This window comes from Archocentrus centrarchus, chromosome 14 (assembly GCF_007364275.1).
Source record: "Archocentrus centrarchus isolate MPI-CPG fArcCen1 chromosome 14, fArcCen1, whole genome shotgun sequence".
NCBI lineage: Eukaryota > Metazoa > Chordata > Actinopteri > Cichliformes > Cichlidae > Archocentrus > Archocentrus centrarchus.
In genome coordinates, this window is record NC_044359.1 from 31,800,243 (window position 1) to 31,817,858 (window position 17,616).

General features: G+C 42.7%; 1 protein-coding gene across 1 annotated transcript in view; it reads left to right on the top strand.

The window, feature by feature from the left end:
- Positions 1 to 17,616, top strand: part of spns2 (SPNS lysolipid transporter 2, sphingosine-1-phosphate) — a 60,181-nt gene that overhangs the window by 17,350 nt on the left and 25,215 nt on the right. Inside the window, exons 2-3 of the mRNA XM_030746660.1 lie at positions 2,005 to 2,070; positions 15,766 to 15,902. Coding sequence (XP_030602520.1) covers positions 2,005 to 2,070; positions 15,766 to 15,902 — 203 coding nt within the window. The remainder of the gene's footprint in view (positions 1 to 2,004; positions 2,071 to 15,765; positions 15,903 to 17,616) is intronic.

The window sequence follows — 17,616 nt, forward strand, 5'->3', positions numbered from 1 at the left end:
GTGTAGGAATCCCCCTCCCAGCAGGCTCTGTTTGTGTGTGTGTGCACGCATGTCTTTGTGGCTAATTACAGTACAGCTGCAGTTGTACAGTACACTGCTGAACAATTTTGTCGCTGTTTGACAGGCTTGACAGGGGGCAGCTTCAACCTGTCTGCCAAGGGCACGTAAAACAGTTTTTTTTTGTTTTGTTTTGTTTTTATTTTATTTTAGCACCTGAATTTGAGGAATTTAGGCATGCGGCTGAACTGTGGGTTTCACTGAAACCAGGTGAGAAGTAACGTAACTCAGGTGATTTTGAAAGAGAAAGAAGTTAAAAACTGTTAGTGTAGCAACTGAACAAGAATGCTTCCTGCAGTGTGAGAATGTGTGCAGGTGGTTTGACTCAGCTGAGAGGAATCTGATGTATGCTCCCAGTCACGGTCCACCTGCACCTGCCTCTGCGTGGCACCATCGACAAACAGGCAGTGCCAGCACAGAGGATACCAGAACCAGCTTACATCTATTATAGTGAGCTGTGTTACTTGCCTGCTTTGCTCTGATTTTACTTGATGTAGCTCAGGAGGTAGAGCAGGTCACCCACTAACTGGAAGGTTGGTGGTTCGATTCCTGGCTGCTCCAGTCTGCATGCCAAGGTTTCCTGGGGATACTGATACAGCTGTCGCAGTATTAATGTGTGTTGTATAAAGAGCTTTGAGTGCTCAAAGTAGAGTAGAGAAGGGCTGTATAAGATCCAGTCCATTTACCATTATTCTGCAGAGTGATTACAGCTGATTATTATTCAGTAGTTGTTTCTGAATGTTACAAAAGCTAGTATAGAGGTCAGGCTCTGCTAGGTGATACTGAACTCATACAAGGGGAGCAGACAGATCAGAGGGCGCCAGCTTCTTAAAATGTTAGTCATGCTGCTGTTGCATTTTCATGAGCCGTGTTGCAATCCCCAGGACCAGCCTGCCAGCCTGACAGAGTCAGCTAACACTACCAGACACACTACATCGCATCTGAAGTGCAAGGATTTCTAGCTGAGATGTATTATTCCTTTTTTATTCTCAGTTAGAAATGAAGACTTTAAAGCTGGTAGTCTCAAGGCGAGCAGAAGCATTTGATGACTTGTTGCTTCATGTTTGCCAATACCTAAAGCTACACGGTCGTTCTAGGGATTTCTTTTAATCTAATTTATCACCATCTGATCTTCTTCTTCTTCATCTTGATCCTCTGATGTTTATGATGTGTTTAAAAGTTTATGAGGTTTCTTGTCTATCCTGCTTAAGAACACAAACGAGTCATAGTATTGTGATAAGCAGATACTCAGCTGTTCACAAGCATTCCTTGTCCTGTAATTGGCCAAGCACCAGATGCCGTTCACCTTATTAAGACATTAGTATGATGTGCAGCATGCTAATGACTTTCACATCAGTGCTGCCGCTCCTGGGTTACAGTAATGGGATTGAAACAATTTCAGAGACCTTGTGGTTTCTCGCAGTGGAGCGATGTTGTGCTGCCGCTGTGCGTCTGCGTGACTGACAGCGACCTCACATTCGCAGTGTCGTCTGGCAAAACCAAAATCGACTGCAGTCATTGTGCCGGAGCTGTTCCCCAGAGTAGTTTACTGTGCATGAGCCAGTGAGAAGTTAATGGTGGGGAAAGTGTGTGTGTTTGTGTTTGCAAGCGTTGTTTTTGTAGAAGGTGTGTTTAGCGATTTAACACCAGTTATTGTTCATATATAACACCCTGTGGGAAAATCTTTGCAGCCACTTACTAAAGTTTAACGCTGAATGTCAGCCAAAAGAGCACTTATCAGTCTTATTACATTGCTCTTCAGGGAAGTAAGGTGAATGACAACCTCTAAGTACCTAACCATCATGTCCAACAGTAATCACAAGCCACAAAAGGCTTTCATAATGCCAGAATGAATTTAGCCGTAAGTCATATAGACCTCAGTGTTTCAGTAACTGTGATTATGATTCTTTTTATATCTTGAAGCCATCTTTATGTTTTTCTTTGCAGGCGTTGTGCTTGACATTCAGCGGAATTACGATGTGTCAGACAGCAGAATCGGCTTGTTGCAAACAGGTAGGTCTCCTTTAATCTCATAATTGCACGTGAAAATGGTTAGCTCTTTCTCTGTGGTGACTGTGATTACTGTGTGACTCTGATATTATTTAAAATGGATGGAACAATGAAAGGCAGAGGCCGTCACCCCAATCTGTCATCTGATCTCAGCCTAGGACAACGACAGTACTCAGTGTCGGTTCACGGTCTCATTTTCTGTGTTCACACATGAGCGGTAAACTGGTAAATCGCATTTACAGAAGGTAAAGCTGCATATTATGGAGATAATTTACATAATCAACCCACTAATGCTTTTGTTCATTTGCATCTCTGTGTAGAAGGCTGCAATAATTTGTGTGGGCAACAGAATCTAAGAAAATGTCAGATCGTTACACCTCCAGGAGTTTGGAGGTGTGATGGTGTGCAGTTAGAAGTCTCTAAGAATGTAGAAATTGAAGCTATTTACATTTTTTACATAGCACCACTGTATGACAGGCTTGCCTGGGTAAGAAAGTTGTGGGAGCAGTGTTTTCTCGCAGCAGCAGCAGGTTAGTAGAAAAGGGAAACAGAGTCAGGAGCCAGGCAGGCTGTTCCCCTGAAAGCCGCATGCATGCACCCAATGATTCTGAGGAGTCCTGCTTAGGGCAGGGTTTCCTGCTAGCACACAGAACCTCAATTAATTCACCTTTGCAAAGCCCTCTTATTGGAGGACAGGACCCCGACTTGTCTCTGTGTGCTCTCATTCCCATTCAACAACCAACAACCTTACACACAAAGTGCTATTGAGGACAAGCAGACGGGTTTGAGTCTGAGGAGAGGAAGAATACTGTCCACTGTTTTCATCTAGCTCACTCGATGTTTTTAGGCTGATGGCGCTTTAAGGACAAAAATATCACAGGAGAAAGAAATCTGTGTTGCAAGTGACTTTCTTTTTTAGTGTTTTCAGTAACTAAGCCATTTCATCATTTTCAAATCTCATTTCCACTCAAACTGATCCTCATATGGAAACTTCTTATTTTCTGTCATCAAGTTTCTCTGCTTTAAATGCTTTGTCCTGTGCGTCGTGATCTTTGTTATATGGATGTTTTTCAGCAAAAGGAGGCAAGAAATGAAATAAACTCTGACACCTTGACATACATGTTTAATGTCCTAATGTGTAGAATGAGGAACACCTTTAGGAACCTGGCCTTAGCAAAACACGAGGGAAAGAAAAGGAAATTACTGTTTTTTTCAGTCTGCCTTCCTGAAAAAAACACTCTCGGTGATGTCTGCGTGTTTGTACAAACTCTTAACAAGGAACAGGAAACTGTGAAGGGTGTTTGACTCTTAATTCTGCTTGTATTGGCTCACTATGTGGGTTATGCACACAGCCACACTGGCACACACTCACACACACTTAAATACACAGAGTAGGCTAGTCCAATTGCATGCACAACTGATTTGCCCACTGCACCGTCCTCAGTTGCAAGTCTTTGAGAGGAACCCAGCCGGGCTAATGATTGGTTTACCCGGCCTGTATGGTCTGTCAGGGTTCAGACTCCACTTGGCCCCTGATCCCCAGGCTGCCTCTTTTCTGACACAGGCCTGAGGAATGCTGTATGTACAGGCCTTGAGCTGTGAGAGTGGGTGGGTGCAGACAAGGAGTGTAGGTGTGAAGAAGAGGCTACGAGGATGATGTAGTCCGGATGCTGGAAGGGAGAATCTCTAGCTCTGTTCATGGATTCACACTCATGACAGTGACTGAGATTTTTTTTTTTTTTGGCCACACATGCAAAAGAATTGTTGCACTTGTAGTTGTAAGCATGTCCGCATCAGTTCTGCTGAACCGTAGCCACACTTTGAACATTTAGTTCTCTCAGCCACTCTCAGTAAAAGCAGGGTGTGTGTGTGTGTGTGTGTGTGTGTGTGCGTGCGTGTGCGTGTGTGCGTGTGTGCGTGTGTGTGTGTGTGTGCGCGCGCGCTACAGCAGCTGCCCCTGCACCGGTGAAGAGAGATCGCTGTTCTGCATCATGAGGAGTGAAAATGCTTCATAGATAAATGTTTCACAGCAAAGCCACTGGTTACTCATTGAGACACGAAGGCGACATGCTCAGATGCCATCCACTTAATGGAAAACAGTGTATGTCTGAAAGGAGTTTCTGTGTGTGCGTGCATGTGTGTGTGTGTGTGTGTGTGTGTGTGTGTGTGTGTGTGTGTGTGTGTGTGTGTGTGTGTGTGGTTTTCAAATGTCCCTTCTAGTGTCCCCCACCACCAACTTCCTTCTCCAGAGGGAACAATTCCCACCTCTGTAAGCACCTGCAGGCCTGTTCTGCCTTCTCTCCTTCCTACAAGCTTCGGTCCACCTGGGAACGCAAACTGCCGACGTAGGCGTTTTATAGGCGGTGGGTGTATGCTCAGGCTTTCTCTCGGTCTCTGCTGCCAGGTCACCCTCAGAGATGAAAAACAATAACAGTGACCCACACACTGCAGGATCCGAGAGAATAAGACTGAGTCAGAATCCCTTTTTGAACTCTCTGCATTGGCTCTTGATCAGAACTACTGGAATGAAAAATTCCCCATATCTCGACATTACAAGTTACTTGCTTTTAGGAAACACTAGCCCGAGCACTTTAGACCTGCTGCTGTGTTTCCTTTGACTTACTTTTTTACTCTGTTTTGAGTGAAACACTTTCTTTTCCCATTTTTAATATAATCATATTTTAAATTTAGAAAAGAAAAAGTCAAATAAATTCTCGTGATTAGCATTAACTTTGCTGTTTTTTGCTGTGCGTTGGTGCGAACTGGTGTTTAGATGCCAAAGGACAACACGTGGAAAAATAGCCTGTGATAGGCTCAGCCTAAGCAGCACCAGTGATTTGGCAATCATGTTGCTTTCAAAATAAGCCAACAAAAGTTGACATAAGGTATGTGCTCATTTCTTTTGTGGCTGGGAGTGTGCACGCATGTCATTACTGCCTGAGGGGCTGACGTTTCAGCTCTCATTGTAAGAGGATGAGGTGTCTGTCACGTTAGCGTAAAGGCATGCTTTTTGAACCCGAAGCTCTCCAGCCCCGTCCATCAGCGTGATGAGATGTTCTCACCTGAACTCGGCAGACCTGTCCGGGCACAGGGACGGCCTTAACTCAGCGCTCACCCTCCGAATGACAGGCCCTCAAGCAGCAGCTCTGTGAAGTGAGTGACCCTCACACACATCTGCGAACAGGACCTGTCCCAAGAGGGTGTGGAGGGCATGGAAGGTTAATGGAAGAGTGGAAGGGGAGAGGGGGTTCACCTGGATGGTATTACCTTTGGTTGGGGGGGGGGTGTCTAAAACCTTTTTGTTAACCAGACTGAGAAATGTGAGAGAGTGCTTTTTCCTCTTGCAAACTGCTGTGGGTATTGTAGTCAAGTGCTTTGAGGCAAATCAGAAAAAAAGACTTAATAGGTTGAATTATCCCCCATAATTGATCCTGGCATCATAATTATCTTCCAGTAGTTTAGTATAGAACGATATTGGGGTCAGTCGGGCTGTATGTGCGGTGGGGGCGGTGGCTTAATAAGGAGCCGGCACTCGAAACAGCTCACAGACTGTCTGTGCCCTGTGTGTGGCTACCCACCACATCTGAAATACAACACCAGAACACACACACACACACACACACACACACACACACACACACACACACACACACACACACACACAGAGTGCCCCAGTCTTAACATGGTGTCAGTCTGCCAGTAGAGAGTTGTTTGGAATGAGGCCACAGGTGCTGTGTGATACTAATGGCTTGAGCCCCTCTAACATATCAGATATATACTACACAAAACTACACAAAGAAGCCCAAAAACCACAATAGTTGTCACTCTATGCTGAAATCAGCTTGTTTTGCAAATGAGCGTTTATCTGATGCTGTCTCAAATCTTTCGTTTATTGGATCCGAGTTGAAGTCAAGTGTCTAAGTTTATGGCCAATGTCAATCAAAAATCTATGAATGAAGACCTCTCTGAGTTCCTTTCACGCACTGGGAAGTTGAGCTGTCATTGCTTGATCAGCTGTTTTGGGCAGTCTCAGCTGCTTCTATTTTGTCTTTTGACCTCGTTGGTATCCCTTGGTACCTCCTCTCTGTCACTCTCAGCAGTTTGACAGCTGTTGTTGTCTTGTTGTTGCTTCCGCTGGCACCTTATAGGAGTTACAGGAGAATGAGACATAAAGGGAGGGAGGGTGAAGACAGCATCATTTTCCTCCCTTTAAGTAGCAAGGTTTAATCATCTCCACTATTGATTTCCAAAGCCAATAAACGCATTGCATTGGTGCTCAGTGGCTCCTCTCCTGCTATGATGAGAATAGAACTATGACCTGATGATGCATGCGTGCGTAAGTGTGTATGTGTGTCTCCATCTCGGGCTGTTTTTATAGGCCATGTCTCAGAGGAGAGCAGCTGCTGGGTGATGATTGGCACCCTGTTCCAGATCTCCTTCCCCTGCACTTCCTGTGTCTGAACCAATAGCCCTGCTGATGAGTGACTGCAAATCCAGTCAGGATTTTAGGGGTGCTTAAACATATATGTTGTCAACCTCTTTTCATGTAAATGTCCTATCAGATGTCTAATTACCCCTTATTTTTAAGCACCACAGAAGCTGCACTCAAAGGCGAGATGGAATGTGGTGGAAGAGCTACACAGATTTGAAAAGAGGGCTCTTTTTTTAAAAATAATTGTAGGAGTGAATCTGGCTGATTTTCTTTTTCTCTGCTTCTCTGAAAATGAAGACAAGCTTTGATCGATTGCTGCTCCATTCCTTCACATCCAAGTGACATAAACAGATCAATTAAGAACCCACACCACATCCCCCCAGTCAAGCGCACGTGCTCAATTCCAGCATACCTCAACCTCTCAAGGTCAAAGATGGGGCTGCTGCATGCTCATTTGGGCTGCTTTCATTGGTTTAAAAGAGTGTGTGTGTATGTGAACGTCAGCCCCAGTTTTGATAGTCCATTAATCCCAAACCAAGGGTAGCACAAACATAAACATGACCCGCTGTCGGTCGTGTCACCCTGAGCTTCTCATTAAGTCGGCTGCTCTTGTAGTTACTGCAGGAAATGTCAGGAAAGAAAGCGTTCTGCCACTGGATTTCAGCTCGGTGCCATGTCTCCAGCCACAGGAAAGTATCCCTGGAAAAAAATAACAGCTTGTTTTTCTTAATGCTGCCGCTTGGATAGAAGTCTGGAACATCACACAAAGTACATCTGGCTTTTTTTTTCTCCCCTCTATCTTAAAAAATTTAAGGAAGCACCTTTCTTTATTCGTACCATATGTGTTTGCTTCTGATATGTGCAGTAATGTGTAAAAGATGATGTTCCAGTGCACTCGCGCCAGCCAGGCTGATGTTTGCAGCTGTGCGATTCTTACCGGTTGCAGCTCTCACACTGCTGCTGTGACAAGTTACCAGCTCTTAGAATAGTTGAAAGACTGAATAAAATAAAAGGGGCTTTGGCTGATATTGCAGTAAGTTGCACTCTATGGCAGCTTGTGCAGGTACAGTATAAGCTGCTCAGATTGACAGAAACAGAGCTGTGCGGGTATTTCCCAGGCTTCATGTGGCATTTATCAAGGAGCGCTGGTGAAATCTGAACTGAGGCGTTTCTTGGAGAATTAGCGGTGATCAGAAATGTGAGGCATGCAGAAATGTTTGGGGCTCCGCATTAAGGGAAATCCAGGAGGCAGGAAAGTGATGTATGAGAATGTGTGAGTTTCAGTCAGACACACTGGTCGGTTCTGGTGTCCTACTCAAACTAAAGTTATGTGTCACACCCTCCACAGGCAATTCCAGTAATCATTAAGGGTAAAAAAAAAAACCCAAAGCTGCCACTCCCACTGCTGCTGCACACCTTATAGAAAAGACAGCTCTGTGGGGCCACAGTGCAGTGGACACATGATTAGAAGATGATTGACTAAAAGGAAGAGCGTCCTCTCAGCTTAGGTTAGTTTGACTCCACTCTGTCAGTCAGAGTGGAGTCAAAATCCTGTGTTTAAAGTTTTCTTTCATTCATTAGCACGCAATCAAAATAATAAAATGCACGAAACATCTCATCCCAGCCTTTGTTGTAGTTATTATTGATTTTCTCTCATTTTTATTTCAGCTGCATATCACAGCCAGCAGGCAAAGTAAATGACTGTGTTCTATACTGATACTCAGAAGTCCTTCATGAAACAGCAGTAACTCTAACCCTGTGAATGCTTTTATTGTTAGTTTGGTGTTAAATCGAACCTCCAGACTGATGTTGTTTTAATCTCTGTATTACTGTAATTGCACAATTGCATCTATATTTATTAATTTCCAAATGTAACACAAAGCTGACACCTTGAGAGAGGAGCAACGTGAGCAGTTCAGTGTAATCCATCACGTAATATCAACTGTCTCCAGTGCTGATGTTATTTCATCGCTTCCTACAATGAAGACGATGACACGATGAAGGTTAAGGGTTTACTCAGAAGTACAAGTGTCCCTTCACACATCCTGAACCTTCAGCTACTGTTCTGTATGTGCTTCAATGTACGTGACTGTACAAAACGTCTCTAAATCACAATTTGAATTCGGGTGCTTTTACTATGAAAGCTTGACGTGTTAAGAACAAGCTAAAGCAGAATCGGGTTTTGCTGCAGATACGGTGGGCGGTGTTGTCAGATATGTGTCAGCCAGCATCTTATGCCAATTACACAGTATTGTATGTCCAGCACTGCGGATAGATTCATTCATTTAGCTGCTTTTGATGGTGCGTCTGTTAATTTGTCAGCAATTCAAGAGGAAATCCTTTAACTGACTACAGGAAATGTTTTTTCATCTATGAGAAAGGTTACATGTGTTTGGAGTGCCTGACATATTCTGTGTGTGATGACATCTGTGGTATGGAGGGTTGGGTTACCTGCTGTGTTTCCACATCAATACCAGCACCTTCAACACAGCGTTTGAACTGGTAACTTTACGGATAATCATTCTCACGCTGTTATTTAAATAACAAACTTTTTTTGTTGTTGTTGTTATCATCAGTCAGGTGAGTCATCATAATGCTATGGTGATACACAGACATGACGTCCTAAAAGTATCGACGGGAGATTCTCACAGGACTCTCCTCCAATAGCAGCAGTGTCTGAGATTGACATTCCTGACATTCCTCAGGATTAAAAAAAAAAAGATTATTTAATCCTATCTGATAATAGATAGATAATAATAATATGATCTCATACAAGAGGGAGAAAGAAGTAAAAAAAAACAACTATTTTTACTGACAGACATTACTCATGCATCGTTTACTAGTCATACAAATACCTCCGGTTGCAGCAATTGTTGTAATAATGGAAAGGGCAGAGACACAAAGGTGGAGGAGAGTCAACAGAAACTGAGGAGGGAAGATGTATTTATGGAAAGCTGCGAGTTTGCTCTGCACTGAGCGCTGACACACACACACACACACGCACAGTGAACAGGTCACACTGACACATTACGGTGCTTTAAATGTCCCTGAATGACAACACCTAGCCTGAAGACATGTACAGACCTGCAGATATGATGAGCTTCTCCTGTTCCTCTAATTCAGTCTCTGGCAGCTGACAGACATTCAGATTCCTGACACTGGTGTCCCTTAGTTAGTCGGACCGTCCCCACTGTCAGCTTTCACAGCTACAAAGATGACAGCTACTGTGCGAATAACATCACAATCCTTAAAAGAATAGATGAGAACAAGAACTTTTAGACTAATTGATGCAATCTAGCTTTCAGAGTGTTGCAAGCAAAGTTATGTGATAATTATCCATTATGTCACATGTTATTGGTTTGTGTTATTTGAGTAAAGAGTCCTGTCTGACTTTGACATTTTCCCCTCTGTTAAGCGTTCACTTGAGGTGCATTTTCTATAGATTTTCCTCAGTTTCGCATTCAGCCTCAGCAGAACAAAGAAGCTCTGTGCCCTTTGATTTCTGTATTAAATTAAAAAAAAAAAAAAGATTTTTATTTCTGAGCAACAGCACTTCAATCCATGACAAATCCCATTTACTTGAAAAGTCAAATCTCGGAGGTAAAGGCTTACAGGGCGAGCTTGAAAGCAGCAGAACACTTTCTGCGTGCATCTGCATTGGTGAGGGATTAAGCCACGCTTTCAGCATCTTTAACTCCACTTTTTTTTTTTTTTTTCCAGTGAAAATTGCTGTCAATCACCCTCGAAATAAAAAAAAAGTGAATTATGTCACATACAGCGAGAGAAGCACCTTAGTGCGTTTTTGCGAAAAATGCGAAAAAGGATCAAATGGGCTGCTGAGCATTTTGTACCCTCAGCCGGATGCAGAGGCTCACAGGTGCTCTCTGTGTTTCATAGACTCTAGTGTTTCATAGGGAAATGCTTCTGTACAGGCTCAGTGAATATCAATCACAGACACACATTCAACATATGTGTGTCTGCATCTCCTCCTGATGCAATATTCACAGTGGCATTGAATCGTAGGGGGTGAGTCATCCCTTGAGGTATTGTTCTGTTGGCCAATCAAAGTGATGACTGGATGTCCGGTGTTTAGAGTCTCCCTCTGTGTGGCATGTGAAGCAGGAAAATGTGTGTGTGTGTGTGTGTGTGTGTGTGTGTGTGTGTGTGTGTGTGTGTGTGTGTGTGTGTGTGTGTGTGTGTGGGTGAGTGGGTGGGTGTGTGTGTGTGGGTGGATGGGTGTGTGTGTGTGTGTGTGTGTGTGTGTGTGTGTGTGTGTTACGAGAGGTTGCGGTGCAGCTTGCTCAATTGTTTTCAGTTTCTGAGTTCAGTGCTGTTTCTTTTTACTGGACAGCGAGCTTCTGAGCAGCAGGGAAAACAATAGAGTAAATTTCCATTCCTCTTTCCATCTGAATCCCAGAATAGTCCTCTTTAGAGTATATTCCTACAATCATAAGACCGATACCAAATCGCCAGGAGCCTTACTCTGCTGATGAGTTCATTAGGTGCCACTCATGATGAAAGATAATAAGTGATGATGAATGATGATGATGTCAGGATAGTTTTAAACAGTATGGCATGAATGAGCCATGGAGGCTTTGTTTACCATTAGCTCACTGGTGACACATTTTCCCTGATTTTGTCAACTACAGAATAACACAAATCACGTGTGTCTGGCATCTTTGCGACAATGTAATTGTCAGACTTAAATACCGACTTCAGTGTCTCCAGTGTAGCTGTGACTGTGTCTATAGACTTCTCCACAGCTGGTGTCTTCTCACTCAAATGTCAGTCTACGGTAATTTCCTCGCTTGAGGTGCTGTGAGAAATATGCACAGCATGTTCTTTGGAATTTGAAGAACATCAGGTGTGTGTGTGTGTGTGTGTGTGTGTATGTTTGCGTGTGTGCACATGTGAAAAGAAATTAGAACTTATGGTATGTTCTGTGAGAAGAATTTGACTTCTCTGTCAGAAGCACGCAGGGGTTGTGTGATCTCATTAAAGAAAAAAAATTACTTGATTTGGCTACTAGCTAAATCTAGACTTTGATTGCTTTGACTCAGTCTTTTTATATAAAAACGCAAAAATGAAGTTCATGGAGAATAATAATTAATATATCAACTCTACAGAGGCTTTAAAATACAAAAACAAGTGTACTAGACTGCTCTCAGAGGGGTCCCTGCAGTCAGAGCTTACGACTTGCGATAAAGGCAGGCAGAGCTGGTGGTTTTCCAGTCTACGGTTTAGTTACTCCTCTGAAAAATAAATGGCTCTGTAATGCCTTCATTGTCAATGATCATAATTACACCCCAACAGCAATCACTGTAATTATCACAATGAAAACCTTTAGGAATATCTCCTGCCTCTTCAAAGGGATTATTTGGTGTTCTGTTCTCAATATCCATAAAGTAAACAAGGTGTAAACAGTACTGTGAGCATTGCTGGGTAATAGTGCTTGTACACTGCGAGCTGATATGTGACTGTTGCCTGTAAATTAAGTTATAAAAATGTTTCCTCCCCTTTGGCCTGCAGTGTAAACACGAGTGCGTGCCTTCCCCAGATATCAGCTCATCACTGCTAGGGCTTCCTGCTGTGCATTTGTTACCTGTTCTTTCTGGAGGGGCTTATGGAGATCACACTAACACGTGGAGTCGTGATGTTCTGAAACTTAAAGAGACCGAGGTGTTCAGCTCAGGAATGCAAGGAGAGGGCAACATGTTATATGCTTCAAGACTTTACTTTATGCCCATCTAACTTTTCCTATTACCATGCCCAACAGAGCCATTTATGGTTATTATATAAATATATAAATGCGTGTGTGTGTGTATAATTGTGTCTACACACATGTCTGCAGCGTTTTGGGTGGGACTTGGTGGCTGTGAAGACTTATTGTTAGTCATGGTTTGTTTGTCCTTCCTACGAGGTCTTGAAATAGTCTGAACACATTTATTTTCTTGTCACTTCTTGCTAATCGAGCCAAACCCCATTATACTGTGTCCATAACATCCAGAGGGCTGCAAACACTGGGTGCCTTTTTCACGTATAATCTATCAAATATAGGATAACAGGAATAAGATGTGATATTCCATAATGAGTAACAGAGTTGAACAGACCCGCCCTCTCAAAGTTAGTTGTCGTTTGAGGAAGACTTTATTGTTTCCAAGTTTGACAGATGTCGTATTTGGGAGTGAAGCCTTGCAGGACGATATTCACTCTCTTTTCTAGACGCTCTTTGTAGTGATAAGGAATTTCCTGGGAGCAGTAGTGTCAGTGTGAAGCTAATCTAGCATGTGTTTTGTATCATGCTGATTACTCTTATGCCACTCTGTATCTACGGTGTAACACTGGATAACTGACGAGAAAAGGCTGCAGTGAAAGACTGCCGGCATTGTGTCTTGTGATGCTTATCGGAACATGCTCTATTTTAATCAGTGCAGCAGATATCTGTCATTGTAAACAAAGCTACATTTTTAATACTTGAGTCTCTTTGAAGCTCCTGTGTGAATTAGGTCAAAGAGCCTCTCCAGATCTGAATCTTTAAAACACAGTCGGGTTATCAGCGCTGACTCTGACTTGATTGAATTTAATAAGAGAAAAAGCAGAAACTGCCGGGTGTACCTTTTTTTTTTTTTTTTTTTTCCCCTCCATACGACAAACAACCTGACAACATCCCCTCTGCCTCTTGTCAAGAAACAAAACAATCTATTTGTAACTCAAGTGTGACTGTTATTTATCATCTTATTATTTTCTTTTGGAGTTCAGAAAATGTGTTCCTGGCAATAACTGCATACTTGCTCAGTTGGGCGCTCCCCTTCATGTCTTCACTTCAAAACTAAAAATGGTATTTCAGATATTTGTTATAGTATGTTTTTGCCAAGTTTGACACCAAGGATTTTTTCTCTCTCTCTCTCTCTCTCCGCGGTGTCTTCTTCTTTGCTTACACTTAAGCTGAAATCACATCAGAGAGTGTTACAGCAGCACTAACAAGGGATTCATTTTTCTTGCTCACAAAGCAGAAAGATTAGCACAAAATAAATGCGAGCAAACTATTATTACCCGACTTAATTCACATGTGCCGGTACCGCTAAGAGGTGAAAATGAGCCGCGAAAAATGGTATAACTTATCATCAAATTACAAAATTACATAAAATAACACACACAGAGTGTGTGGTCCTAGTTCAGGTCATCAGCAGTGTTTTTAACAGGCTGCCGAACAGCAAGAGGAGTGATCTCTGTCCCCCGCTTTTAAAACCCACGTGGACCAGCTGGTGGTGGTTGATTATGAACCTACTCCCTCATCTTATCTTCAGTATGCACCGCAGAACCACTAGTTCTGTGTGTGTGTGTGTGTGTGTGTGTGTGTGTGTGTGTGTGTGTGTGTGTGTGTGTGTGTGTGTGTGTGTGTGTGTGTGTGCGTGCAGATGGGTAACTCCAGCAGTACTATGGCTGCAGGGTGAGCTGGCAAAGCTCTTTGAGAGACCTGGACCTGCAGGGAGCAGTCATCAGAGTCATTTAGCATTACACAATAGGCCTGTAGCCCTCAGCCAAGTAAATGGTCATGATGGAGGCAAGTAGGAGAGCAGCAAGGCTGAGAGGGAGAGAGATGTGAGATGCTCATTAGGAACAATCCCAGCTCCAGTAAAAACCCAAACTTCATTAATAATAGTGGGAATTAAATTTGAATTAGATTTTAGATTACGTTTCACTTTCTCAAATGAGATTTTTCTTCCCCAAAAATAACACTGCAGAGTCACGCTGGATTTTAACAGGATGGATAAAAGAATTTGAAGATTTGAATTTTACATAAAGTCATGTTGTAATGTTTTAATTAACATCATTAAACATGCATCTTAAGACGTAGGTGTAGGTATACTCATACAAAGTACTATATCTGACGTGTTTTTTGTGCATACTACTGCCGTTTTTTTATAGGTTATGATTATTTATTCTTTTTGTTTTTGCAAAAATCACTTTGTTATATTTATTTTTGGACTTTTTAGCAATATAAAAAGAAATAAAGCCAAATGTTTAAGCATCACACATTTATTATGACGTACATAACATTTGAGAGTTTTCAATCAATTAAAATGTGAACATATCAGGCATTGCAGCTTAACTACCTGCCCAGAGTTATTTCATATAAATACCTGCAACATCATTACATAAAACCACTGCTTTTACAGTATATTAGGTAACTCTAGCCTCAAAATAGGGTTTCAAAAGGACATTTTTTCCTCCCTTTTATCAGAACAAAATATCACATGTCCAAAACTACAGTTATGCTTTAATCTGATTACTGTCCCTTATCCTGTTGGTTGGCCTCAGCAGCTGTGTGACTGTGATGAATGTATCTTATATAACATCCCCCCTCCTCGCTTTTCTCTCATCTCATCTGCTCTGAATGTTTATGCTGATGATGTGTCAAAACACTCCAGCCTGCCTCCCCATCCCCTCCCGCAGCTGTCAAGAGTAACATCCCTGCCCTTTCCCCTTCGCAAAGACGCAGAACTCAGTTTGAAAGCTTTAAAAATTCAACTCTGTTTGGATTAGCCCGTCTCATAAATATTGATTAAAAACCTCTGAGATTGAGGCCTAGTTATCCAGTCAGCAGCGGGGCAATTAGGGAAACGCATTTTCGAGCACTTCTTTTCACTGCGACATAAGTTCACTTGCAGGAGATTAAGATGGAGGGATTATTTATGGCCGCGCAACCATGGAGGTTGAAATGAAGTGGTCAGGGTCGGTGTTGCTATTAATTGTCTTACATATGGTTAGTTTAATGGTAATCCCAGCTGTGACGCATTAAACACTGTCATTCTTTATTTTTTCTCCACATCCTCTTTGCTCATAGCATTTGCTACGTGTCATCCTAGTTTTCTCTTCCTCTCTCTCTTTAAGGGCTACTGTATCTGACTCCATTCAGAACTGTAGGTTTTCCTGCTCTGAACTGCTACATCAGATTAATAAATTCATGTTCACAAACTGATTCTTGGACAGCCTCTCTCACTGACATTTACCCGCACTTTATTGTCTCTATTTAGTATTCTTTAGCCAGGTTTCTTGTACAGGCTGTAGGTGAAGTGTAATGGAGGTGTCCTCTGGCTGTCCTCTCCTGTGTCTCTGGCTGACTTCTATCAGACAGTTGATCTGGACAGGTCTTGACTTAATAACTGAATCAGAGTCTCCTGGTGCAGTACATGTATATCTAAACGAGTTACAGTCATCTTCTCTCACTAAATTCAAAACTGTCCTCCTTTTTCTTTGCACAGTATTCATCTGTAGCTTCATGGTCGCAGCTCCCATCTTTGGTTACCTGGGCGACCGCTTCAACAGAAAGGTCATCCTGAGCTGTGGCATTTTCTTCTGGTCCACTGTTACTCTGCTGAGCTCCTTCATCGGTAAAGAGGTACGGCATGGCTCTCACTCTGATAGAAACTATACAACAGTCGCACCACAACACCTCCACTGTTATCCTCCTGGCCTGCCCTTCATAGACAGGGTTATTATTCTATTATGATGTGGATATGCTCGAAGTTAAGGCAAGCGAAATGAAATGACACGCTCATAAAGTCAGACACCCGCTATGCCTTTGTAGACATTCTTTATGTCCCCTTCCCTAACTCACTCTCTCTCCCACTGGCTACCAGCCAGTCAACTAATGAAGGCCCATGTCTCACAGTTGTCTCAATTACAGTGCTTTCAAAGATAAGACTCATTCCACTGCTCTTTCACAAGTGGACTGAGATTGTGTGTCTCTAAAAGCTTCTGTGTGCTAGGAGATGTTGAGATGCTTTAAATAATCATATTATTCGTGGAGGCGATAAAGTGGGGGGAAGGGGTATCCCACAGAGAGCAGACACCGTATTACAGTAAAAGGCTCTGCTCGTGGACGTGCATGTGGGCGGTGTATGGACAGACCCCTTTTACATTCTTGACATTTCTAATATAAATCTAACAAAGTGACAGTCTTGCAGTAATATGTTTCTTTAAAGGCTATGTTAGTTAAATTTACGGAGCACATGGCATAACTGCAGAGCACAGTTATAGCAAGTAAACCCACCGCCATGGCATTTCAGTCCTGAGCAGTGCAAGAAAGTGACAGCTCAGAGCTGGTCTCAGGAGGGTGTCCTCGGACTTAAATTCCCTATAGACTCGACTGCTGGGAGACAAGCTTGCAGCTCTCTGCCTAAGCAGGAACTACATCGAGACCGCTTATGGATAAGCTGAAGTTAAGGGGCTCTGACAAATCCCGCAAAGGCCGCTGATGGCTCATGTCCTTTGTCTCGAACCGTAACTCCACCCTCAAGACATGGTCCTGAGTGTGCCAGGCAAATGAGACATGAGTCGATGGCTGTTATGTAATAGCACTGTGGCGCTGTCACCCTGAGAGATGAGAGACATGACATGTAATGAAATGTTAATGACCACTTACAACTGAGTCCTATCATTGTGCATTTAAGACACTGCGGGGCATTTTGGAAGGGTTCGCAGAAGATAAGTCAGATCTTACATAACAGAAATCCAGCACTGTCACAAAGTGAAGCTTCATACTTTTTCCCCGTGACCGTGAGATTATTTCATAAAACTAAAACTCACTTCTTGGTAATTTGAGATTTGAAGCATATTACTTTCAGTCTGTTGCTCACTGCTCATCACTATAAACCAAAAGCTGAATATGTTGTGGTGCAGCAAATTAGTTTTTGTTTGTTGTTTTATCTCCAAATTCAACTCTGTTTATATCTTAATTCTGGGGAACGTGTGACTCTATTCACTCAGTCTCCTCTCATATGCTGTGAGACGAGGACAATGAATACAGCTGACTGCATGGGACAATTTATCCTTTTATGATGATATCGTCTTTGATAGCTCCCCTAGTGTTGAAATTGTGACGCAAATGGCCCGACTGCGTGACTCAGGGACAAACAGGTAAAAGTCCACTTGTAGTTTACTTGAAACAGGCAAACTTCCAAAGCAGGCAGAAACAGAAAAAAAAAAGGGGGGGGGGGCTTCCAGGTTAGCAAATAAAGGTTAAAAAAACAGGAGCAAAACACATCTATGAATAGCTGGAAATCTCTGGCAACAGCACAAAGACAATCTGGCCAGGAATTGTCTTTGTTCCC